The sequence below is a fragment of the Sebastes umbrosus genome, chromosome 18 (genome assembly GCF_015220745.1).
Source record: "Sebastes umbrosus isolate fSebUmb1 chromosome 18, fSebUmb1.pri, whole genome shotgun sequence".
Classification (NCBI taxonomy): Eukaryota; Metazoa; Chordata; class Actinopteri; order Perciformes; family Sebastidae; genus Sebastes; species Sebastes umbrosus.
Genome location: NC_051286.1, coordinates 6,148,590 through 6,175,296, shown reverse-complemented (window position 1 = coordinate 6,175,296; position 26,707 = coordinate 6,148,590). Strand labels below are relative to the sequence as shown.

At 39.7% G+C, this 26,707-nt stretch overlaps 1 protein-coding gene across 9 annotated transcripts in view; it reads right to left on the bottom strand.

Moving 5' to 3' along the window:
- Window positions 1–26,707, bottom strand: part of lama2 (laminin, alpha 2) — a 222,887-nt gene that overhangs the window by 175,427 nt on the left and 20,753 nt on the right. For all 9 annotated transcript variants that reach the window (XM_037750093.1, XM_037750096.1, XM_037750095.1 and 6 more), the window contains exons 2-3: window positions 3,100–3,270; window positions 1,345–1,457 (exon numbers count right to left, since the gene is read on the bottom strand). In XM_037750093.1, the coding sequence (XP_037606021.1) occupies window positions 1,345–1,457; window positions 3,100–3,270 (284 nt within the window). The remainder of the gene's footprint in view (window positions 1–1,344; window positions 1,458–3,099; window positions 3,271–26,707) is intronic.

The window sequence follows — 26,707 nt, the reverse complement described above, 5'->3', positions numbered from 1 at the left end:
ACAGGCCATATCATAAACCATATTGTAAAAAGTGAGATTTTCATGTCTTTTATATTATAAAGCAGGTTTAAGTGATATATAAATACTGTGAAAGTATCAAAACACTCAATCCACAGATAAACACACACAGCCCGTATTCAGAAACTGTGTGTTTGAAACAAGCCGTCAGGATTTCTGTACATTTGTGATGTCACAAATCTACAATATTTAGACAATTTTACAGTTTTAAATGTAAAAATTCTTAATGTGTCCCAGTTTATTTCCTGTTGCAGTGGATGTGAATGACATCAGCTGACAGGAAGTAAACATGGACCCAAGCTGTTTCCTAGCAACGCAATTCCGTTGTCATTCCGTTGAAATGCGCTAAAACGGAGCGTTTCTGATAGAGGGTGAATACAGGTATATTCAGACAGACAGAACATTAAAGCATGTAAACATGTTCTAGTAGAAACCCATAATACAAGTATGAACCTGAAGATGAGCCCTTTAAGGTTTAAAGTTCGGCATGATTCAAGGTGTGGCTGCTTTGAGTGACAGGTGTGTGCCGTACGAGGTCGCTAGCTGCAAGCTTTCTGCTCTGCTGTGTCACCCGGGCCCGTCTCAGCTCCACCGACGCTCCATCTCTTTTCCCCATTTTTGGATTAACCGGGAGTTGGCAACGGCCAGAGCCGCCCACTTTGAGCTTTACACTCTTCTCTACGCTCTTCAGAAACCTATGAGTGACGTCACGGAGACTGCTGTGGGCATCTTCGGGTTCTGTGTTCTGTGTTACCCCCAACTGTCCTTCCATCTTCCAAATGTGTTAAAGTTTTATGAAGTTCCTCGTCTCTTTAAGGTGTGTTCAGAGCAAACATGAAACACATTTTTTTTGCGTGGTGCGATCACAGAGTCAATGGAAAGACGCAAATGGAAGCGAATTTGCACCGGATTTCACAAATAGATGTAAATACACATCCGTACGAGTTGAAACGTTTCAACTTGAGCGTTCAGCGTTATCAGAGTTGAAATTCTCCTGACGTCACCGAGAATCAGAAATGAAGGACAAACTTGATAAAACAGAAAAGGTTTGCAGTTTGCTTCGTCGCAGACAGTGGAGGCTGCGGTTTGACGTTTGATTCATGGCGGTTACAGTGGATTCCAGTAATGACGAGTCACCATTAAAATCCAAACAACATAAATCCAAGCCGACCACAGCTGTCAGTCTTTGTGAAGAAGGAGCCAGCTGTCAATGCTACAGGGAGTGGATGTTTGAAACTCAGAAACATTCGTTTAAGGTTGGGGTAAGCCTCTAGGGAACAATATCCTCACAAGTATAGTATTACAGGTTTGTGTGTGTGTGTTTACCTGTTTTAAGTCCAGAGTGATAGTCACGTAGTGGTACGCCATTCCATTCTTGATAGACGGACTTTGCCACCAGCGATTAGTCCCATCTATGGCATATTCTATGGGATGTTTTTCTGTACACACACAAACAAAGAGAGAGAGAAAAACATATATTTTAGATATTTAATAAGTTAATAGAAATCGTTGAATCCAGCGTTGAGGGGGGAAAATGTTCCTCTCCACTCTTTTTTTTTTTAATAAAATTCTGGCATTTCAACCATTCAAGGGCCAGACATCAAAAGCACATTTTTCTACCTTGTAAAATAAAGAATAATAGATTTCTTTTCCATTTCAGATGATTCTATTTCGCTTCTGAGTCAAAAAAAAAAAAAAAAAGTCACCCTATTTGCAGAATCTACTCCTGGCCGCTGTTACTATTCCACACAATAGCTTCCACAGAACAGGAAGAAAACACATTATTAGTTTATCACATAGCAAAGGTCACTTATGCAGAAGTTTTAGGGATGGCTGTGTGTACGGGATGGTTTGGGTGTTTACGTGGATGTGAGAGAGAGTTTTTTTAAGTGAAGATGTGATGTTTCAGGTTGACTTGCAGCTGTCAATCACCGAGCTACTTATGTGTGACATTTCTGTTAAAAAAAAACATGGCAACTATTGATAGAAAAATGAGGGAGCTAAATGTATTTCATTCGGTAAAAGTACTTTCACTCTCTTTCTAACAGCATCCTTCCTCTTCCCTCGTTTTTTTTTAGTCCTATTTCCTTCTGAGGCAAAGAAAGAAAACTGAATATACATTTCTTACATTACAAGAAGGGCTGTCCTCGATCAAAGAAATTCTTAGTCGACTAACACATCGATTAGTTAATTTAATCTGTAAAACTGAGTTTCTCCATAAAGAATCACACAAGAATCACATAATGGAAGATAGAGGTTTTTTAAAGTGACCATTATGGTCTCAGTTGATCTTTCCATCTCATTCTTTTCAAGCTTTCAAGCTCCTTTTTGCAGCACTATATCCAAACCTTCTTTTTCCTCTCAGCTTGGTTGACTAAAGCTAACTGGACTCATTAACTGACTGACTGGCTGGTTGATGACAGTCTGCCTGCCTGACTGACTAACTGATTGGTTGGTTTCATGAGGTTAACTGATCAATGATTGGCTAAATAACTGACCGTCTAGTTGGCTGTTTGAATTATGATCGCAGGCTAATTTTGTATTGTCATCCTGTCATGTTGCGATTGATCCCTCAGTTCATTCAGTAATGATCATTTCAGACAAAACGATTGGATAACATCTGGCCGGTTCTGCCGCTAATTAACTAATCTAGAATGATTAATTGTTGTAATCACCAGGCCTATAAGTCTTGTGTGTGCTCTTTGTAATGGAAATTCTTTCAGTATTCCAAGATGAGTCCTAATGAACGTTGAAATCAAGATCCCAAACAGATGAAATGTCTTTGTTGTATTTTATTCTTGCAAGAAGAGGCACTGGTTATACAGAGTCACACAAAGTCTGCAGAAGAGTGCGCTGCCGGAGATTATTACAATGTGACTATATAGAAATCTACAACAGGGACTGAGAGAAAAGGAGTTGTTTTGCACAGATAAAGAGTTGTTTTACCCAAACAGTGTCCCAGTAAAAGTCAACACTCAGTACTTTCCCACTACATGAGACGAAGAGCACCCAGACAGTAACTTTCCACTGTTGCATAAAGAGACATCAGTACATACAATGTAATTTTCCATTACATCTTACCAAATGGTTTTGTGCTCTTTTGGTCGCAAGTTCGACACTGAGGGTTTCTAACGGGCTGGCCTGGTACATGTTCCACCAGCTTACAGAACATCTCTGGACCCGATGAACCACAGGTAGCATTAGTGGATATATCTGCCATGGACGCCAGGTTCAGCACAGCCGGGAACAGACCTGGGGAGAAAACACACAGGCAATTACATACAGAAATAGACAATGAAACAAAAACAGCTGTATGTATTAGTACTGACGTCTGATAGACGTCACGATGCAGCAGAATATTATAAGTCTGATATTTTGGGAAGTACACTCGTTTATGCTTGACATACACAGATGATGTTGACGTCAATCTTCTCATTGGGCCCAAAATCGGCTTGATTCTCGTATAGTGTGTACCCAGCAAAGCCCCGATTTTTTGATGGTTCTAAAGATTATCTGTCCAGATATTCCTGTGGTGTGAGGTATGTGTGTTTTTTACGTCCCCTGATCGGCTCGGAAGTCCATCCTGGCCGCACCGATTTCAAATCATAAATATTAAACATATTCAACTGTTACGACCGGGTATCCTGTTGTGTGTGGGAAACCCCGCGGACAGCCGATGACGCAGTCACGTGGGAAAGAACGATAGCCAATTGAGAACCAAGCTGACTGAAGAAGGAAGGACAACCACAGCTGTCATGAGCTAATGCAAAACCTGAAGCATAAAGTAGAAGTAAGATGGACCTCAGAAATGGACGACCAACTTGTTAATTTGTCGCAACAACACAACAAAGTGTTTATTGAACGTGTCTCCATGACTTCATCCATCCATCCTTCATGAATTTTCAGTATAACGTAGTAAACTAACATCGCTAATTCTTCCTGCTCGTCGTCTGCCATGTTAGTTTACACTAAAGTCACGTTTGATTGCGAGAGATTTTGCAAGATTTTCGGTTTTGAGAGTCAGGACTGTTGTTGTTCATGAATTAATCTGTTAGTGTGTGGTGTGCTGTTTTGGCCACATCGTTGCTCTCCACATACTATAGGAACAAAACTGTTAAATTTAACATAACATGTGTGGGCTCTCTCACATCTTCAACATCTGTTAAGATCTGAAAAATCTTGTAGTGTGGGCCAGCCTTTAGCTGTTGATTGTCGAGAGGGGGGAATCGGGCCCAAAATAGGCTTGATGCTTGTGTAGTGTGTACCTGACATTAATTGCAGATCATCACTGATCACAGGTTCAAGTCCATTAACAGCAACTCAAAAGAGGTCAAACTGTATTCCTCCTTCAAAGCAAAACAAATGTGTTATATTGCTAAAATGCAGTACAGTAAGGGTTATTAGGAGCACACCCTGCTTTGCACACAGGTTTTGTATTTAAAAATCATTAAAATAATGTCCGTTTCTCTGTGTAGTCTTGTTCCGAGTGAGCCAGCTAGCTTGTATGGCTGTTGTTGTGAGCTTATGAGTAATTAGTGTGGAACATGAGGGGGAGGGCAGGTGTTTTATACCATCCACGTTAGTTAATCTGGGTGTATTTTCGGTGCAGTCTAATGCAGTTAACATCATTTGCCCCTCACAGATAGCGAGAGCTGTATTCACTTTATCTTTGGATAAAAGGAAGCATATAGAGTACAGCTTTTTGGCCAGCGTTCAGCTGTGCAGACTTTGGGCAGTGTAATGCTACTATATCAAAGGACTATTCATTTGCATTATGTTGCCCAAGCAATTTTTTTTTCATTTCCTGTCCGTGGATATTTTTCAGCGCTGGAACAGAATGTAAACTCAGAGAGAACATACATTATGGAAAACACTGCAAAGTACACACATTTTTTTTCCAGGATATTGTTGGAAGCCATCAATAATGTTTTATACTGTGCAAACATTACTTTGTTTTCCTCCCTCGTGGCCTTATGGGTGCTCGGGGTATTAAACAAAAAAAATCTACTAGAAGACATGAAAGTAGAGCTATACATCAAATTCTCATCTTCATGAGAATTATATTCAACTCTTGGAGCCGTAAGATTACAACCAGGGGAGTGTGCTCCAGTCACCTCTCCTCTTACCGTACAGGGTAGGAAGAAAATAACATGCGTACTGTAATCGATGCAACATTTTATCAGCTAGAAAGGCTTTTTGCCAGCGAGCCAGAGTGGCTGGACTTGCTATTAGGGCTGTGCTTTACTATTATTTTCATTATTGGTCACTTATTTTCGCAATCGATTAATCAATTGCACTACGAAATGTCAGAAAATAATGAACAATCACAATTTCCTAAAGCCCAAGTTATAGATTAGACATTTGAGGATGTCATCTTGGGCTTTGGAAAACACTCAGACATTTTTCTTTTTATAGACCAAACAACTAATCGATTAACTGAGAAAATAATAATTAGTTGCAGCCCTAATTTGTCCGATGAAATGTCAGAAAATAGTGAACAATCACAATTTACCAAAGCCCAAGTTGATATCAAATAGCTCCTTTTGTCCAACCAATAGTCCAAAACCCAAAGATGTTCAGTTTACAATCATAGAGGACAAGTAAATATTTATATTATAATAATATAATATATTATGTACAGTGCCTGTATAGTAATACAGGAACTAAACTATGAAAATAATTTAGGTAATTTAGGCGAGGATAATTTTGCCATGTATCATATTGATCAATCAAAAGGCACATCTATGGGTTCAACGTCAATATTTTTTTCACTTAACCTGTCGATCAAGTGGGTCAGAAATCTTCTTGCCCAAAGTCAATGTTTACTTGCCCCAATACAAGTAGTTTTACTAATTAGTGTTTATCAAACAAAAACAAAGATAATAGTTAATTGAAGTAAATTAATCTGCAGTTTCGCCCACATCCTCTAACGCCAACCACCTAAACTTGTGTTTCCAGGATAATTGAAATGCCTGATATCGGTACTGCGTATGTGCAACTCTCAACAGAGATGAGAAGGAAGCGAGATGGCTCACACTTTAGCTACTTCCATCATCAGTTCTGGAAAGAAACGATGTGTGTAATTCTTTTTTACCATATACTATATTATATATACTAGCCTGACGGGGCATTTTTCTTGCCCCGAGCAAGTAGGCAATCCTTATTGTTGAGCCCTGCTATAGTATCTGCATATGCTATAAAATGTGAGCCTGCTAACAGCCAGCAAGCCAAGTAGCTTGTGTTATCTAAAGTAGAAATAAACTGAACTAATCACTGCACTTTAAACAAACTGATCTTTCACCACACAAATGCACCATGAGGCTGCTTACACGTGTTTTTTCTTTTTTTTCTCCAGCAGACTTCTCTGTGTTGTTCCCATAGCAAAAGCACATTAGAGTGAATGACAAGCTTGTTGGACTTAAAAGTACTGGAATGCTCAACATACTGTACACATGGTTCACATTTCCTGTCTGGCAAACACACACACACACAGAGACAAATACATGCACATCCTGTACGACGACACGTCACATACACCAGTCCTGGTTTAAGGTCACAGCTTTTACAGTTAAACAACGTGTGCACTGATATACAAACATAAACACAGAGACGCGTAAATGTACAGCAACCGTACACAAAGGAGACAGACAGGAAGGGGAGATCAGATGGAAGGAGAGGAAAAGAGAAATACAGAGGAAAAGCACTTGTGAAAGTGTGGACGGTGTGTGTGTGCATGTCCAGATGAGCCCAGCTGTTTGGCCAGATGTCAATACTGATGAACTGTGAAGAACATCTGAGACACCCAAAGTCTCTCTCACACATGTGTGCACATTCTCACACAACTACTCACAACATATCGTATACACACTCAGTCATACCTTCCAGACCTCTCAGAAATGATATCTGAGAACCTGCCCCACTGAGGGAGCCCAGATTTCCAAAACAGTGTTTTCATAGAGGAAAAGTTCTCACTGAAAGGACACAAATGGGGGGGGGATAAGCTCGTACCATATCCAGCTCTGAGTCAATGAGCAGTAGATAACAGTTATTAAGGGACCTGACCTCAAAAAGGCAAATATACATAACACACATATGTCAAATTAAGATAATGATGGCATTCTGTTTATGTTGTTGTAGGCAAGTTATATTCATCAATTCATGCATCAATAATGTCCCTTATATGTTACCCAACATACAGTTTAGATAATCACAATCTCAAAGCTTAAAGGTCAAGTCCATCTGCGTTCTTTACCCGTTTTTTCAAATGGAAATGCCCAGTCAGCCTTTAGCAAAAGGCATTGACGTAGGTTACCAAATTAAGCTAATCGAAGCTGATCAATAAGTTTATGAATAAAGTGAACGCTAGCAGTAGCTGAGTCAAAGTCAGCTGTGCTAAGTTTGGAAATAACTGAAAGGTTTGGTTTGGATTTTTTTTAAGTGGGGTTGGATGTATACTCCTGTGTTCTGTGATGTAAAATTACTGTTTTGTGAATGGAGTCTGGTGGCTTTGAAGAGAGCGATATAACAGCTCTCAGTTCTCTGTGGGAACGGGATGTCTGATGGCGATGTAAAGCAGTTGTGGACGGGAGCAGCAGGAAAACAGGTTTTAACCACCTAAAAAAAAAAAATCACTATCAGTTTAAGTATACGCTACATTTAGTATATTTGCACCACTTTAATTCACCATCACACAGCCCTTTCCGACGGGGAACTGAAGCCGTTATATCGCTGTCTTCGAAGCCACCAGACGCCATTCACAAAACCAGTAATTTTACCTCTCAGAACACGGGAGTTGCAGAACTATCAATACTACTATCATTGTATTGATCGGTTAGTTTGGTTGTGTTATTGTGTGACTTTCAGATCATGGCATCCACAGCAGTACATTGCATCTTAGTTACTGTTTGTAATACACCATGACTAGAAAGATGTATGTATACTATATATGTAGCAGCGGTCAGGTCACATGGGGAAAAGTTTTTAGAAGGGCTTGGGAAAATAGCATTTTAGGCTCTAAAGCATACTGTAAATACTTCGACCAAAATGTGAATGTTCGGATTTGAATACAAAATGAACACCACTGTGAAGCTGCAGAATGATATAAAAACCTCAACAAAAAAATATAAAATAATGGACCTGCACTTCAATTCCCAACTCATCTTAAAATGAAAAGGTGAAAACTACTCTGTCTGTCAGCTTGAACATTGAATGATTCATGTATCAGTGTCTTTTCAGCTCCATCTTTTCATTGTGGCACAGTTTTTGGATGCCTCAAGATTTTAAATCTGATATTTGGTCCACACCTCAAAGACTCCCGTCAGTGGAGAGCAGGTTGAACTCTTTTCATTGCGCTCTTTTGTTAATTTAATTCCCAATATGAAAAGTCACAGTGGGCAAAAGAGAAAAGCTCTAACAGAGAGTAAAAGCATGCAAGGCCCATATATAAGAACGCCTACAGGATCTATCCTCCAATGCACCCATTACGAGAGCAAACAAAAAGAGTGCACCATCTTTTTGTCGTGTTGCCAACACAGGAAATCCTGTAACCAGACTTCCGTATAAAAAATATCTTATTTAAAGGCCTTAATACAAGATCAAACCGTTGCTTTGATGAACATGTTTTTCATGGTCCTTCCACACCGTTTCTAACTACCGCCTCCTGCTTCTGCCAGGAAATCAAGCCAACATCCTGCGTATTCCTGGGTTTAGATCCACAACCTGGAAGAGTCTCCTACCACATACAAATGCACGTGGGAGCAATCTTTAATAGTGTCATTTTACCTTGATTTGAGACAGCTAATACCTTAAGCTTCCCATCAGTACTGCGTGTCTGATTTACAGAATCACAAGGGATTCGAAAGGGAACTACATTTGTTCCAAGTGTAACCACATGTTTTGGTTTGTGCCAGTTTCACCTCTTTCAATCTAGCTGGCAATTTTGGTGCAGTGTTACAGGGAGGGTCCATTATTTTTGTGTTTTTTGAGGTTTTTATATCATTCTATAGCTTCACAGTGGTGTTCCTTGTGTATTCAAATCAGGTGTGTATGTTTTAGCATCAAAATGCTATTTAATTAAACTTAAACTTTTTCCCACGTGACCTGACGTAGGTTTCTGCATGATGACGCTGCTACCTGTACAGTATATACTGTATATAAGCATCCTTATAGTCAGTGTATTAACGTTACATACAGTAACTTACATGGCTGTCGGCATGCTCCCAGTTTGGAGAAGCAGACAGGAGTACCGGCACTGAAGCTAAGCAATGTACTGCTGTGGACGCCACTTTGGTTCGGATCCGAAAGTCACACAATAACACAAACAAACTATCTATTCGATGCAGCGGTCGGTTAGTTTGTTTTTGTTATTGTGTCACTTTTACACTAAATAACACATACTTATTAATATCATATTCGATATCTGCCAATAGATCCCCCTAAATGCTACACACTGTTCCTTTAAAAAACATCTTTGGAAAGTGTTCAAGTCCTGCTTTCACAAAATAATGCAGGAAGCAGCAAGAAAGAACGACTGACAACTAAATTTTCTTTTTAGACTTTCATGGGCTCTCACTGTCTGTGTTGGCTTTCATAGAAATTTTTACTAAACATCAAAATGATTTCTTGGGAGAACGTGATCATGTGTACGACTCCAACTTTGGCTACTGATAACACTTTTTCTCTCTAGCCTTTTATGTTGAACAATGAGGTGAGATAACAACAGAGAAACAGAGAGGGCCGGCTAAAGACAGGGTTCAGATTTCAGATTCACTGAATGACAAGGACACAATGACTGTCTGCCTTCGGCTGCCACACACACACACACTCACACACACACACACACACACACACTCACACACACACACACTCACACACACTCACACACACACAGAGACATCTACTCAGGTTCATCACCTTCCATTCTTTCCTCTCTGCTCTGATAACCATGGTAACCTGTCTGTCTGTCCGTCTGTCTGTCTGTCTGTCTATCTGTTGGCCTCTCTATCCCCGTCTACGCTCTGTTAACCAGACGTCTCAGAGGATTTACTGCCATACAGGCTCTAAATTATAATACTGTCAAAATGTATAAGTACACCCAGTGAAAGCTGGGCAATGTCATCGCCAAAGAAGTTGGCACTGATCACAAAGAAACATCCCTGGTAAAGGTGGCCATTTATTCACAATGTATACACTAATATTTCTCAGATGATTTTTTTAATGAGCTACCTGTTGGGTCATCATTAGGGATGTCACGAGGACTGATACTTCGGTACCAAGTCAATACCAAAATTCTGTAAACGTGACGGTACTCGTTTCTCTATGGTATACCAACAGGGCATGAGACTCACAGCGTCCCATCGTCCAAGGGATGGTACAAAATATGTTTGGGATGCAGTAAACTCACTATAGACGTGTCCAGGGGACGCACAGTATTTTTTCCCTGATAATGCTACATTATGAACAACAAATCCGCGTTGAAATCGGCAGAACAAGAGCTAGTTAACGTTAGCCGGTAGCCGGTAAGCAGCACAAACCTGCACGGAGCTAACAGCTAACGTTAATGAGAGGTGCCATTGATTTACATAGAGATGCATTCAGGCTTTATTAAGTAAAAATATTATTTATCCCTAGTCAGTATGTCTAAACAATTATTATAACTTACATGTAAATATCTTCCAAAAATAGTCACACCCGATATATTGTCAAATTGCATTAACATTATATAATTAAAATGTATTAATATAAGATGAAGCTAAATTTGACATGAAGGTTCAACCTTGACCTTATCGCAAGGTTCACTGACTTGGTTGTTTTTTCAGGAGCTTTCAGACACATTTTGTGGCCTTCATCTGCGCATGGACTTCACTTCGTAGTCAACTGCTATTACATGACCAAAAATCCATGCAATCCAAAGGATCTCTATACAGAATTCAGAACGTGCCTACACACGGCGTTATCAGCTGTAACCGCCGTATGAGAGTAGTGCAGAGCGGCAGCCATGTGGTAGCCATTGGGGCACAAAAAGCACGCAAAGCTGGCCTGGCTATGTCAACAAAGCACAGAGAAACTCAGATTACAACACAAAGAGAGGGAGAGAAACTTCATTCTCTGCTCAGGTAGACATTACTCCTTTATATATTTACATTACAAATAGTTGTTTGCTGCTATATTATAATATTGTATAGATGTGGCTGCTTAAAAAACAACCAAATAAGAGGACCTTCGTCAAAGTATAAACTTCTATTTGTCCAGTTTGTTCCCTTTCAACTGTGAATCTACGCCATCTGTGTGCGTGTTCGTGTAACACAAATCTTCATCAATATCAAATCCATAAGTTCACATTGTCCGTTTTCTGTTTACCGATTTGCACCTTGCGAATATGTCAAGAAAAATGTTATGAGCAGTCGAGGGGAGAAATGCAACATTAAACAATATACAGTACAGTGCGCCCGAATTCAACTGGAACCATAACATGCTTTCCAATTGTGGTTATTCGATTCTAAAAGTGAACTTCGGATGGGCGGCACGACTTCCATCTACATTGCAGGTTGCACGTGCACTAACACATTTATTGAAGCACGCTACTCATCCATGTGGTAAGAAGGACAATAAGATATCAATATGGGAGTTAAATGTACACTTAAGGAGAAAATGTCCAGACGTGACTGGATTTCCACAAGATTCAGGATGACAGCAAATTCTTTTTATTGTATAACGGCTTCTTATTACATTATGAATAAAACTTTATTTGCTTTTTCAGTCACGGTAGACGATGACTCTGCACTGCTTGCCCTTCTGTGTGTGTGTGTGTGTGTGTGTGTTCATGTGTGTGTGATGGATGTGTTATTGTTGAGTTTTGAGGCTAGATGTATGCTTGATGGAATAAGAAGAAGGTTGAAAAAGACAGGATCATCTCTCTCTGTATCTCCCTCCATCCTGAGTAGTTGGGGGGGCTGAGAGAGATATGGATGCAGAAACAGATAGAAAGATTGATGGAGATGGATGGAGGGATTCCCAGAGAAAGATAGAGTGTTGTTTAAAAGGGTCAGGGCCAGGAGGCGAATGAGGGATGAGACTGCGATAATCCTGTATACTCACACACACATAAACACACACACACACAGTCATTACATAAAGACATCTACATACAGAAGTGTGTGTGCATAAAAATACAGATGCCAAATAGTGAGAGACGCATAGGATTATAGGTTGACCGATATATTACGATAGTTTGGAACAGGAAAAAGCCAATAGTCGGCCGATATATTCTTTACTTCTGCAGCAGTCTAGTCAGCTACTGTATCATACGCCTTTTTCAATAAATCCGTTTTTTGTCAGACCGCATTTAATAATTCATAAGAGAATATCCTGAAGTGTGATTTGATGGATTACTGGTGCCTTCAAATGGGTTCGTGTTTACCGTGTTTACGAGAAGAGTCCATATGAACGCCCCCCCTTTTGTGGTATTCACAACCTCGTAAGTGGAAAGTCTCTGAAAGCTCCGAGTTCACGACTTGTGACGTGTTTGTTGATGTCGTCAGAAATGGAGGAGGCCATGGAAGTTCATTTTTCGGTGCATAATAAGTTCATATATTGTTTTTTTAGTCGTGCATTGTTTTACTTTGTAATTTTATAATATGTCTGAGAAAAATTTTGATATTCCCATCTGCCTCATTTTTTTCCTCTGTCATTATGCCTTTGCATTTCCTGCATTATGTTACCTACTTGGTAGCTTAGCCTCTGTGGCTTCCAGACGCCAACAGTAACGTTAATTTTGCCGTTGCTTAGCAGCGGTGTTCTCACGACTTTGACACGAGGTCTCACGAATGACCGCTTGAATGCCAAGCATATTGTGTACACGACTTCCCATGTTGTAAACACAAGCTTCATTTGAAGGCACCATACATCGTTGGAACATGTGCGATTCATTTACAATGGGCGACGCGCTGTTCTGTGGCTTATGATTGGCCAGGATCCTGTTACATTGTTAAATGCCACTTTTAAAAAACATTAATTCTCGGGGTAAGGAGGATCCTTAAGTGTGCGATTTCATTTCATGAGTGGATGGTTATGTGTCTGTATTATTTTGAAGGGAGAATGCCAAATTGGTACAGTAAGCAAGTTAAAGTAACAGTGAATGATTTATTTTCCTCCCTGTCTACCTGTCTTGTATCGTGGACAAAGAGCTGATGGTGTTGCGTTATATATTCAAGAGATAACTTTTTACTACCTATACCTTGACGTTAAACAGTGATGTCCCCGCGTGATTGGTGGAGCCTACGCAGCCATCGGTCACTAATGATAGTTTGTAAAACATCCTATACATAGGATTGCCAAAAATATACATTCACAAATGTGTTAGACAATTAATCTGCCATGCAGACACACACATGTGCACAAATGAATATGTACAATACACATGCACACCCCACACTCAAATGAATTCCCCGCCTAATACACCACATTTGACGGAGCCAGATTTGGACCAAGAAACAATATAAACACTAATCAGTCCTGGACTCATCCTCAGCTTTGGGAGGATCTCATCCAGAAAACTCATCTGCTTTGTTAGCTCAGATGTGCTCTGAACACCTGAAATATGATTTCTCTTCTACCTGAGTTTCACAAACAAGGCAATCCAGGAAATGAGATTTTAACAGTTTAACAAGGACAGAAGAATTCAACGCATGTCCCTAGTTGGGAAAAATCTACTCAAAATGTCTTCATACAGGTGAAACAGAAAGCGGTTGGTTCTTATGTGTTGTGAATCACACACACAAATAAAGCCCCATTATTATCAAGAAATTAAGCTGGGATTTGTGTTAATATAAATAAGAGAATATGACCCACCACCAAGCATAGATATGGAGGCTGATGGCGATATACATTGTAATATTTTATCATGTTTGTGCAGTCTTGATATCAGAACATAATATCTTGTTATCTTGATATATCAAGCTTTGTTTTCTTTAACAATTACATAAAGAAAAAGATGCTTTCTCAAGACAATGACTTAATTTGGCCGCAATGGTAGCCTGAGTCATAACTCATAACTAAAAACAATGTAATTGTCTGGCTCAAGATAACAATTATTTCTAGATACTGAGATAATACAGAGATAACACACATAGAGCTTAAGTACAGAAATAATCCTCCCGATAAAGATGTTCATCATTGAGTATGACATCACCACAATAGTTTAATTAGTAGTCAAATTATTTAGCAAGGTATTTAATTAAATCATTATCTCAAGACAACCATGTGTTAATCAAACACCAGAGGCTGCTCTCAGCAGTCGTGTAGCATTTATCATTCAACGTATATCCTCACTCGACTCTTCGTTTGACATCTTATGAACAGTTATTCCTCATTTTTCATGCATTTTCCTACCGATGTCCAGCAACACGCGTCAATTCCTGCTCATTACACGCATACAGTCTTTTCAAAATAAACTTCTGTCTTCACAGGAAACAACTTGGTTAGAGTTAGGCAACAAAATTACTTAGTTAGGTTCAGGAAAAGGTCGTGGAAATGGAAGTTACGTGACGAATAAGTCAACATTTGGGTAAAACAAAATGAAACGAACACCGGCCTCTTGGCAGTGAGTAAGTCCGATGTTTTTTGACCCATCCATCCACCCCGACCTCCTCCCTACGGCAACAATTATTTTCATTATCAATTATTCTGTTGATTATTTTCTCAATTTACCGATTAGTTGTTTGGTCTATAAAATGACATATAATGGAAAAAAGTGTCCATCAGTGTTTCCCAAAGCCCAAGATGACGTCCTCAAATGTCTCGCTTTGTCCACAACTCAAAGATATTCAGATTACTGTCATAGAGGAGTAAAGAAACCAGAAAATATTCACATTTAAGAAGCTGGAATCAGAGAATTTTGACTTTATTTCTGTTTAAAAAAGATTACTCAAACCGATTAATCGATTATTAAAATAGTTGGCGATTCATTTGATAGTTGACAACTAATCGATTAATTGTTGCAGCTCTACTATGCTGCGTTTGTCGCTCTTTATTCTTCCTGGTTCACGATTACGTGGATTACATACAAATTGATTTTGCGGGATATATACAAATTACAGTGCATTATTTTTCGCAGGTATATTCAGGAATGGTTTATGAGAACAGTCTGTATCATTAGATTAAAAATACATACACATTATATTTGGTTCTATACAGGCACCTCATCAGGAACTTCTTTTAGTTGTATAAATGTATGCAATTTGAATTTAATCAGAACAGTATAACTAACAGGAATTTTCATTCCTCACCTAAAGACAGATATTCTTCAGTAACACCTACATGGCTCAAACTGTCATGACAAAAGTTTTTCAGTGATTGGAGTTTAAATAAGTATAATTTCTTGAAATGAATAAAATGAAAAGGAATTTAACCCAGGCACGACCAGCATCATTATACAATAATCACAAGTGAAAGGTTTAAATATAGCGATGTGATCATCTCCACCTTGATCAAATCAGACACGGAGACTCACACGCACACATACACCTCGCTGTCAACCTGTCCTGGCTGCTGCTGCTCGTCACAACATTTATTGATGACTTGACTTTGGCAAAGCTCACATCTAACAAAAGGTTTAATATTAGCGCGCGCACACACACACACACACACACGGCTGTCAGTGTTCGGCGGTTGCTGTGTGTTGTTTCTATGGTAACATAGTTTGTACTGACATGTTGGATAAATGAATGACTTTTCTAATAGATGGTAAATTACATTTCCTGGACATCAACTGACTCTCTCCTTCTGTCACTCTCTGTCTCTGTGCCCGTACAAACTTCCACATTAAAACAGTTTGGCAGAGTATCTTCTGTGTCGCACACTTTGTAACTGGTGCTTAAACTGTTGGGTTTAGACGTTTTGTTGTTAACTTGTATTACATCTAGAGACTTTTAGTGAATTGACATCCTTGAGGTGGCTTCAGAAATGGTTTGAAAATTGCTGAAGGATTTTCAAGTGTCACATTTTCAGAAATATTACCCTCAAATATCATGCTGAGAAAATGAGCTGTACAGATTGATACTGATAATGACCCTCATAGCTATTTTACAACATGCTTACAGCTTCAGTATTCACACTGACTGCTGTCATGATGAGCCTGCTATGATTCTTGCATTTTGGGAAAGTGTACAGTCAGTGGACGGCCACAGAAATATAATAAAAGCACAAGAAAAGCATATTTATGTGTCACTCTGGCACCATCTCCTGAAGCGTCACAGTGAATATATTACATTTAAAGCTAACTGCAGTTTAAAGTACATTTTAGAAGTGTCATTAGACAAAGATGAGGCATTTTATTATACATCAATAAATATAAAATCAGTCTCTTGGTTTGCCTTTGACTCAATTTCTCTCTGTCTGACTTCGCCTGCTGTTTTTATGAATATTATCCCTACACACCATTGCTGTAAATAAATATTTACTTTTAGTTCTCTTGTTATAAATTGTTTGGTGCGATAAGAGTTGGATGTACATTAATCTATACTTTTGTTTCGCTGCCTGTATCTATGGCTTCACATCTGTTAGCTGCTCTTCTGTCGACCTCCAGGGGTTTTCGGAGAAAGCTGAAATAAAAACTAAGTCAACATCCTGCTCTCACAAGGACTTCCTGCCCCGGGAGTGTGTGTTTCTGAGTGTGTGTGTGTGTGTGTGTGTGTGTGTGTGTGTTTCCATCAGCAATGAAGCTCCAAAAGAAAATGCAAGCAGACAGTTAGTCACCCTGCCATGAAAGACAGCAATGAATGGCTTATTATACAAAGACAATAAAGGAAGAAAGTTATTGTAAAGGAGAGGGAAAGCTTGTGGGATGATCAGAAGGGTCATCTCATTTCCCTGGGCTCTCTTTCGATTCCCGCATGACCAGATGTCCCTTTCTTTCCCGTTACTGCCCCATCCCATATCTGCTATTGAGTTGATATCTTAAAATTGTGGTAATAATAATGCAATGAAGACAGAACCAGGCACAATGCACTTTATTTTAACTACAAGCAACGCTAAATCTGATTTGATTTTAACAGTTTTCAGCTATAAGCAGTGGGCAACCTCTGGGTCTGAAAAGTGAAGCAAATGCCTTAAACCTGCATTCTTTCTAACAGCCAGCAGGGGGCGACTCCTCTGATTGCAAAAATAAATCTGATTGTATAGAAGTCTATGAGAAAATGAGCCTACTTCTCACTTGATTTATTACCTCAGTAAACATTGTAAACATGAGTTTATGGTCTCAATCGCTAGTTTCAAGTCTTCTTTAATACAGCATGATGTTCATTTAGTAAATTATGGTCCCATTTAGAGTCAAATAGACCATAAAGCAGGGGATGCTTTAGGGCATGGCTACCTTGTGATTGACAGGTCGCTACCAAGGCGTTGTCCGGTCTGGGAGTTGTCCGTGTTTTCATCTTACAACTTTAACCCTTTCACAGTGTGTTTAACAGTTCATGTCTTATTCAGCGTTCGGTTGCACTTAGCTCCACCCTCTCGTGTCACTTTTGGTTGCAAAAAAACAAGATGGTGAAGGCCAAAATGCCGATGTCGAGGCTTCAAAACGGCAGTTCACAAACCAATGGGTGAAGTCATGGTGACTCTTTCCACTTCTTATATGCAGTCTATATATGTCTATATGTCATGATAATTACTGTAATGGGTAATCTCAGTGTAAGAACTCAGATACTACCAATTACATTTTTCATATTACTGTATATTTTTCTTCATCGTGCCAATGTGCGTTTGCCCATCAAGCTTCTGCTCGCAATTGCAATTACAGGATATTAGAGACTGAAATGTCGTCCTTTTCCAGATGGCCACACACTCGTCAGAGAAAAGAAGAGGGAGAGACATGTGGGCTTACAGTCTGTGTGTGTGTGTGTGTGTCTGTGTGTGTGCGTGTGTGTGTGTGTTTGGTCTGTATGGTTGATCTTTGCAAATGCTGTCCTCTTCCAGACGGTCATAAAGTCAGACTAAACAGGAAAACCACAGAGTTATAGACAGTTAATCCCCCACTTAGGCACACTCATACACACTTACACAATGTCAATGAACTGGTCATGTCTGCTGGAGGCTACGATGATCACTGTGCTCCAGACTGGGGGGTGTCTAAGTCTAAACTGTCTCCCAGGAGGACCACTGGTTCTCTACGCACACAATTAAAATTCTCAGACTAGAAAGTAGGCTAAAATACAACATATATCCGTCTACAGTGCAGACACATGGGAGGGCTTTGGCAATATATTACAGTGGAAACCGCTTATATGGATCAAAAAGCTTGGGACAGAATCATTCCTATACAAATGCTGTTTAAATAAGTTATAGTAATCAAGTACTCCGCTTATAGTGTTCATATTGGGTCTTTTCATACATGACAACATGTGGAAAAACATTTTAAAACTACGTTAGATTAACATTAAAACAGTTAGTAACTTTAATAAAAAAGAACTTCTTGTGACATTTGCTCAAACTGTCACATTATCCTGACAGTAGTACATGAGACAGATAATCTGTGAAAAAACAAGGTTCCTCTTCCTCCTTTTAAAAAGGCATTTGCAAGATTCCCCCGCATCCGAAGAAAAACAACCGATTAGAGCCACGTCTCCAACGTCAATCACTGCTCGTGAAGCTCATGAACTCTGATCAAACTGTCAAACTAGGCAGCGCTGATCAAAGATGAATCAAGATTATGTTACTGTAATGCCTATTTCTCTCCTCAAATGTTTTCAGAAACATCTCGTAGTGTACTCTTTAGCTGTAAAAGGAGAAAGTTTGTGACACGGCCCGCCGTGTTGAAAACAGTCAAGCCAAAACCAAGCACTGCCCACCAACCGCAGCACACTAAATAATATACGATCATACAAAAAACAAGTATGTAAATGGAAGTTTAAACTCTTACATTCAGATCTATTAACCATGAAGCACGAGCAAACACCATCATGATACTAAAGTATGTCAAAATCAAAATTCAGTAAATTAAAAACCCCACTTTAACTTGAACGTGAACTGCAAAAAAAAAAAAAAAAATATATATATATATATATATATATATATATATACAGGGAAGATAGAAGCACGGAGAGGGAATGTTTATGTGCAATAACTCCTGGATAAGTGGTAGAAGTGATTTAGCTGAGCTCAGACCAGCCAGCAGTAAATCCATCCTGCAATGGACCAACTGCGCTCTCACACACACACACACACACCGAACACACACACACACACACACACGGTCCATACCTGATGAGGCAGTGATGAGGACTTTGTTAAATCATCCACAAGTACCTCAGAGACACAGTTGTGTGAGTGTGTGTGTGGTTGTGTATGATTTAAGTAGGAACTCATCGGTGCTAGCCTTGGTTAATACTGCAGCCAAGGCCACTACACACACACACACACACACACACACACACACACAGTCTCGGGGATATGTTGGCGTTGGTAATGAAAACATGCCAGTGAGTAGATTTACAGGAGAGAGCAACTTGACCTCTGGCCCCCAGAGAGATTTATCACGGGTAGAGGATCTAATCTTCTCATAGCTACGATCACAACCCCACAACAATATAGAATAGACTAGAATAGAGCAGAATAGAATAACAACAGCGTGATTTTCTTGGGAAAATCAGTTTGGACATTTATCTTGAGCTCAGCAGTTGTTCCTCCTCACACTGCTGACTGCTCTTGATTCATGTCTAATGCGTTCTCCGGAGATAAAGTCAGGGTTCAGTGACTGCTCAGGCTTCAAGAGAATCTATGTTCAAGTAAAGCCAAACAATTGAAACAACTTGACCTCACAGAAGCTGCAGCTTTCCCGCTGTATGTGAGCACAACACCTACAAATACTGTAAACACCAGAGGTCAGAATAGTGGTATTTACAGAAGTTACTGTATTCAATTCAATTCAATTCAATTCTGTAGAACTACACAGTGGCAATTCATGTGAATAAGCGTGATTTAAAGACAGTTCACAATTTTGGCAGTGGAAAAAATTTAACTTCCAGATGGGGTACGTAATAGAGAGACGGTTAAAAGAGCCTAATGCCTGTTGGACATTTCCTCTCCAAACTGCTGCAAAGTGTTCAAATAAACGTGGTCATGTTAACTGAACGTGGAACTCACTAATGAAAAAGGACAAAATTACATCAATTTTACATTATGTATTATGAAAGGTTCACTTTATCATAAGCTGTTTAACATGTATGTGTATTAGGTCTGTCTATTTAACCGTGATTAATCGCATGATTGTACATAGTTAATCATGATTAATCGCAAATTAATCACACGTTTTTTATCTTAGTCGACCAAGGGCCCAGACACACCAACCCCGACATCAAAGAACTTGCGGCGACGAAAGCCACCAGTTGCGTCGCCTCACGTTGGCCATATCTTGACCAAAAAGTTGCACTCAAACACACCGCAAAGACGACAGCCGATGGCCAACTACAACGTATGTTCTGCGCCTGCGTGAGAGGAAATAAATCTCCACACCAGCAGGTGGCGGTAGTCTGTATTCCTCATTCAAAAAGGGAAACCGGAAGAACGAGGACGGCGGATATACAAGCCGTTGTTATGATACGTACATGAAACAAAGCGGCGATCCATTGCCAACCATTTTCACTCTCACTCACCACTGAGCTTCATTCCATACGACCATTTCATTGTGAAAATATCCGTGTATAGGAATGAAAAATGAGAAGAGCTTTCTGTGCTCGTCCTCTTGACATTACTCGTCGGCTTGCTTTCCTCACTTCCGTTTCTCCTCTCATGCACCGATTTGTTTAAGCTAAACAGCCAATCAGAGGGATTTCTCTCACCGACGGGCTCCGCTGGCGATTCAACATGCTGAATCGTCCGAAAAACCTCCAACACAAGCACACTAGAGCTGACGGTATGGGGCACATCGCAAAAACCAGGCCGACGGACGCTCACCGACGGCCTGGTGTGTCAGGGCCTTAAGACCAAAACAACCGATTTTGTCGGCTAAACAACTAATGACTACTAAAGAGGGAGCAACCCTTGATACTGTCAGCAAAGTACAATACTGAAGCTAAACAAAGTTTAATATCTATAGAAAACATAATAATATATCTCTTATGTTGGGAATTGATGTAAATGTTGATGATAAGATGGAGGAGAGAAACAGGGTGGAGAGTATGACTGTGTGATGACTAGAGGCCTTGCTATGTTGGACTTATGTATTTCGTCCATGTGTTTATATAGATGTGTATTGGGAGTGTGCAGGTGCTCCTATCTTCAGTGTGTTCTGTATTTGTCAGGTCAGGAAATAACATCATTCTCTAGATGCGGCCGGTAGGGTCACAGGGGATTGTGGGTAATTGGAAATCCAGATGGACGTGCATGAGCTTCCAGGAAGAAACGGTTACCAAGGAGATTGAAACCGAACACACGGGCTACAACGTTAATATCTCTCATCTCCGCCTGGCCGCCTTTCTTATTCTCCGACTTTTCCTATTCTCTCTTCTCATTTTCCTCGTCGTCCCTCGTCTCATGGCCTTTCTCCTCGCTTACCCTCTTTTTCGCCGTTCACTTGATTTATGAATGGGAGACAGGAAACAGTGTACTATTGGCTGAGAGTTAAGTGGGCGGGTCCATGGGGGCCAATCAACAAAGTATGTACAAAAGCAACAGCCAGTTATCATGTGTAATATTCACCGCACACGCACACACAGAATTAATGTTGGTTTCTCTGGGGATTGACTTCTTCACAGTACTTGAGAGAGCTCACCATCATAGAGACTGATGGAAGCTAGACTTACTGCTATTAGTCTCTCTGTTAGTTACCAGAGACGCAGTTGGCAGTACTGCTGAGATCTTAAGATTGGTAACAGTTTCACAGTCTGTTGACAGCAGACACAGCCAACAATTTGAGAGTCGACATGGATAACATCATTACAGGCCAACAAAAACACAAAACAGATGTTTAAACCTGGTTCGCTTACACGATTTGTACATGAATCTGCTGAGAGAATGAAGTGTGACCTGATGGGCCCCAGAGTAGTTTACATTTGTGAAATAAGTGTTTAATTAAATTTTACGGCTATCATTGAACACACATTGAAAAATATGTTACTCTATTTGTAAAAACTAGATTTCTGAAGGCAGGACTGACCATTCAAACATCAAAACATCTCTTATTATGTTTCTGCCATGATAATAATTGTATTTTTCTTTTAATTAATCAAAGGCATAGACGTAGTTTATCTTTTATAGTGTGTTTGGAGTGGGCAAATATACTGCTTTATGCAAATGTATGTATATATTTATTATTGGAAATCAATTAACAACACAAAACAATGACAAATATTGTCCAGAAACCCTCACAGGTACTGCATTTAGCATAACAAATATGCTCAAATCATAACATGGCAAACTGCAGCCCAACAGGCAACAACAGCTGTCAGTGTGTCAGTGTGCTGACTTGACTATGACTTGCCCCAAAACTGCATGTGATTATTATAAAGTGGGCATGTCTGTAAAGAGGAGACTCGTGGGTACCCATAGAACCCATTTTCATTCACATATCTGGAGGTCAGAGGTCAAGGGACCCCTTTGAAAATGGCCATGACAGTTTTTCCTCGCCAAAATTTAAATGATTGGTTCCAATGGATTCCTTATGTTTTCTAGTTTTGTATGTGACAGTATCTTCACTCTAGCTTTAAAACTGAGCCCGTTACAACCTCCGAAAAATTGATTGCGTTAATGCGTTAAAGAAATTACTGGCGTTAAAACGATTTTGCGTTAACGAAAGTTTTGGTCTATTCAATCCAAACTTAAAATTCCTTACAAATGCTTCCATGAATGGGACACTGGAACCATCTTTCCTGGTCACATCAATTTCTTATAACAACATGAAACCATATTGATTCCCAAAAGCAGATTACCAGCCCGCTCACAGGGAGGTCAGAGTCAGCTACAGTCTAGTAATGGCAGAGAACCATACATAAAGCTTAATGTTATCTGGTTTGATTTGAATTGACATTAAATCATGTCCTCGCAGGAAAAAGAGGTGGAACGAATAACATGAATGATGGCTGCCCTTCAGCAATTATTGCAATGCAGCAATTAATAATATGAATTAAAATAATAATAAGTAATTAAAGATTGAAACGCCTGCAGTAAAAAAGGTCTATTCAACATTACTTTCACATATCCTAATATAGAAGCTCAGTAGGCAGCTATAGAAAGAGCAGCAGCTACCTAGCAACCAGTTCATACTGTACATACTATATCTCCAAAGCATATAATTGTCTCTATATCTTTTGTTTAAGTTGAATAGACGGTATTATAGTTCATTTTTTTTGCATATTATTTCCGATATGTAACATTTTCACACACTGGACATCGTAACCATGCACCACACAAATGTGGATAAAAAGGGAATAAAATAGAAACGAGATCACCTGGAGTTAGGAGGTTCTCACACGCAGCATTAAATGATGGCTATGGATTTTGACAGGGCTGAACTACAGGTTGCTGACTCATCGTTTTTGACCAGCGCTGATGACTACACATCTACTATTAGCTGCCCCCGGGCTACCGCTAACTGCTCTGGCACAGGACATGTTCAGGTTAGATTGAGCGTAGCTGAAATGTGTGTTTGACAATATAGAATCCATTACGGTGTGTGTGAGCGCTTAATAGACAGTGTGTGTGTGTGTGTGTGTGTGTGTGTGTGTGTCTACAGTGCTTTATGAAAGTGAATCTTTTATGCTTAATGATATTGGAGATCTACATTTTTTCAGCATTTTCATGAGGACAAATTGAGATACTCTTGCCTGTTTCAGTGATTATATTCACATGAAAGATTAGTAAAGCTGGGCATACACTGTACGATTTTAGAAATATTGTTGTGTAATTCTTACATGTAAAATAGAAAAAAGAGAAACAGAAATTCATCCGACTGTCCCATGGCCGGTCGGTAGGGATGTGACGGTGAGGAAATTTTCCCACCGGTTAATAAACTTGTGACAACACCAGTGTTACAGATTAAACCGGACATTTTACAAGAAAAGATGACAGCCAATATGTATAGCGCGCTTACGCTGATCTTTAACGTCACGTAGCTGTGTGTCTGGCCTCTCCAGTTGAGCTTTCACTGCGGAGCCACAGGTTTCAACCCGGCGCTGCTCCTCTGCGCAACCCGGCTGTGATCGCTCTGTCCTCCTCACGACGATTACCTCATTAACGTTATGGTTCCCTTATGGCATTCGGTTTTAATCTGAAATATTGCCAAATAGGCGTTTTTACTTTTCGCTTCGACACTTTTCGTCCAGTGTGTGAAATCCGACTCCTGCTACTCTGAGCTGAGACTTCTTACAGAACAGACACTTTCACTTTCAGTTTGTAGCGTTCGTCATCCGACTACGGCGCTGATATGCGAAAATTAACTAAATGGGTTTTATTTTTGTAAAAAAAGCAACACAACGGTGGGGGCGACAATTAAATAATGTAATCGGTGTGTGCCTGAGCACTGTGTAACACAGGTTACAAGACTACTGTGGCAAGCCTAGCGGTAAGGAGGAGTTAATCGATCCCCGGTGCCGCCTGTATAATTCACGGCAAACGACGCCTGACAAAGCTGAAATTCGGTCCGACTCTAAAAGGAGCAGCCCACATACGGTTAAAAACTCGGGCCAAAATTGTAGAGTGTATGCCCATCTTAAGAGAGAAGGACATTGAAAAACAGGAGATAGAACTATGTGAGAGCGATAAGGAGAACTAGTTGCACAGAAAGGAAAAGTGTGGATGAGTGAACACAGCCCTGCATCGACTACAGTGTGTTTGTTCTCGCTGAAGTTCAGATGTATGGTTCACAAAACCATCCGTTACACCAATGCACCTGTATGTGTGAGTGTGTGAAAGAGATGGAGAGAGCTGTGTGTGCTGGAGTATATAGCATTCATTACAGTGGCGCTACAGACAAACTGCTCCCTGGATAGACATTGATTTTCACCCAATGGATCTCACTGTTAGCAAACCTAATAGCTTGGTGGGTAATGGGTACATGTTATGAATGAGCCCCTATGGGCAGCAGAGGGGAGGAGAGGAAAGGAAGTGAAGGATGGAGGTGGAGAAATGAGAGAAGAAAGTCAAAAAATGGAGAAGGAGAGCACGTGAATAAACAAAAAAGAGAGATGAGGATAAAAAAAAGGAGAGAGGAAGACATATGAAAGAGAGGAGAGAAGAGGAAAAAATACCAGAGGCGGTCAACTTGAGGGCAAAAAATAGAAGACAAGGAGAGGATGTGAATGGATCTGAGAAAGGAAATAAACCTGCAAGGATTAGTCGATGAATTGATCAAAAGAAAAGTAATTATTCTGATAATTAAACAATTGTTTTAGTCTTTTTTTTTTAAGCAAAGTGACAAAAATGTGGTTGTTCCAGTCTCTCAAATGAGAACATTTGCTGCTTTGCTCTGTCATAAATGATAGTAATCTGAATATATTTGGGGTTTGGACTAGAGCTGCAACAATTAATCGATTACTTGTCAACTATTAAATTAATCACCAACTATTTTGATAATCGATTAATCAGTTTGAGTATTTTTTTAGGAAAAAAAAGTCAAATTTCTCTGATTCCAGCTTCTTAAATGCGAATATTTTCTGTTTTCTTTCCTCCTCTGTGACAGTAAACTGAATATCTTTGAGTTTTGGACAAAACAAGACAATTGAGGATGTCATTTTGTGCTTTGGGAAACACTTTCACCATTTTCTGACATTTTATAGACCAAACAACTAATCGATTAATCAAGAAAATAATCTACAAATTAATCAGAAATGAAAATAATCATTAGGTGCAGCTCTAGTTTGGACTGTTGGTCAGACAAAACAAGACATTTACTGTATATTTGACCATTTTCTGACATTTTAATGACAATGTATAAATCGAGAAAATAAATAAATGATAATGACAATGATCGCCCTAAAAAGGAAACAGGGAATGATAAAACAGATAGTGTGGGGATATGATGGGATTAAGAAAAGAGAGAGGGAGGAAAAAGAGAAGGTACAGTGGGGAAGTACAGAGGAGAAAACAAGGAGAAGAGAAGAGAGGAAGACAAACAGAGGAGAAGAGAAAGGGAATAGATCAGATGTGAGTTGAAAGGGGCGCTGCTATTTACCATTACTGCTAATAGGTTTCAAAAGGAAGCAAGTCGTTAGCTAAATGGATAGGCCCTAAATGACACATTACCATGTTAAAGGCTGATTCCGCTCATTATTGGAGCTCTGATTCCTCCATGCATCACCAGCTAGGGCTGTGAGCTGGCCACTAGTACACAGACCTGCTGGCTCAGCAAATACACACACACACACACACACACACACACACACACACACACACACACACACACACACACACACACACACACACACACACACACACACACACACACCAGCAGAGAAGGACTGTGGAAAATGGCCATGAGAACAAATCTCCTGGCCAGCGCTCTGCTCTGAATCACTATGTAAATCAGATAGGAAACCTGGTTTTCCCATTAGGACACAGGTTTGTGGTCTAAAAAAAAAAAAAAAAAAAAAACAGTTTTTGTTTTAGCATCATGAAACATTTTTCCATCGTGGAAAGAAAATGTCAACTGGGAACTGAATCGGTGTCCAATAACATTACAATAAAGCACAGAGTACCAAAAGAA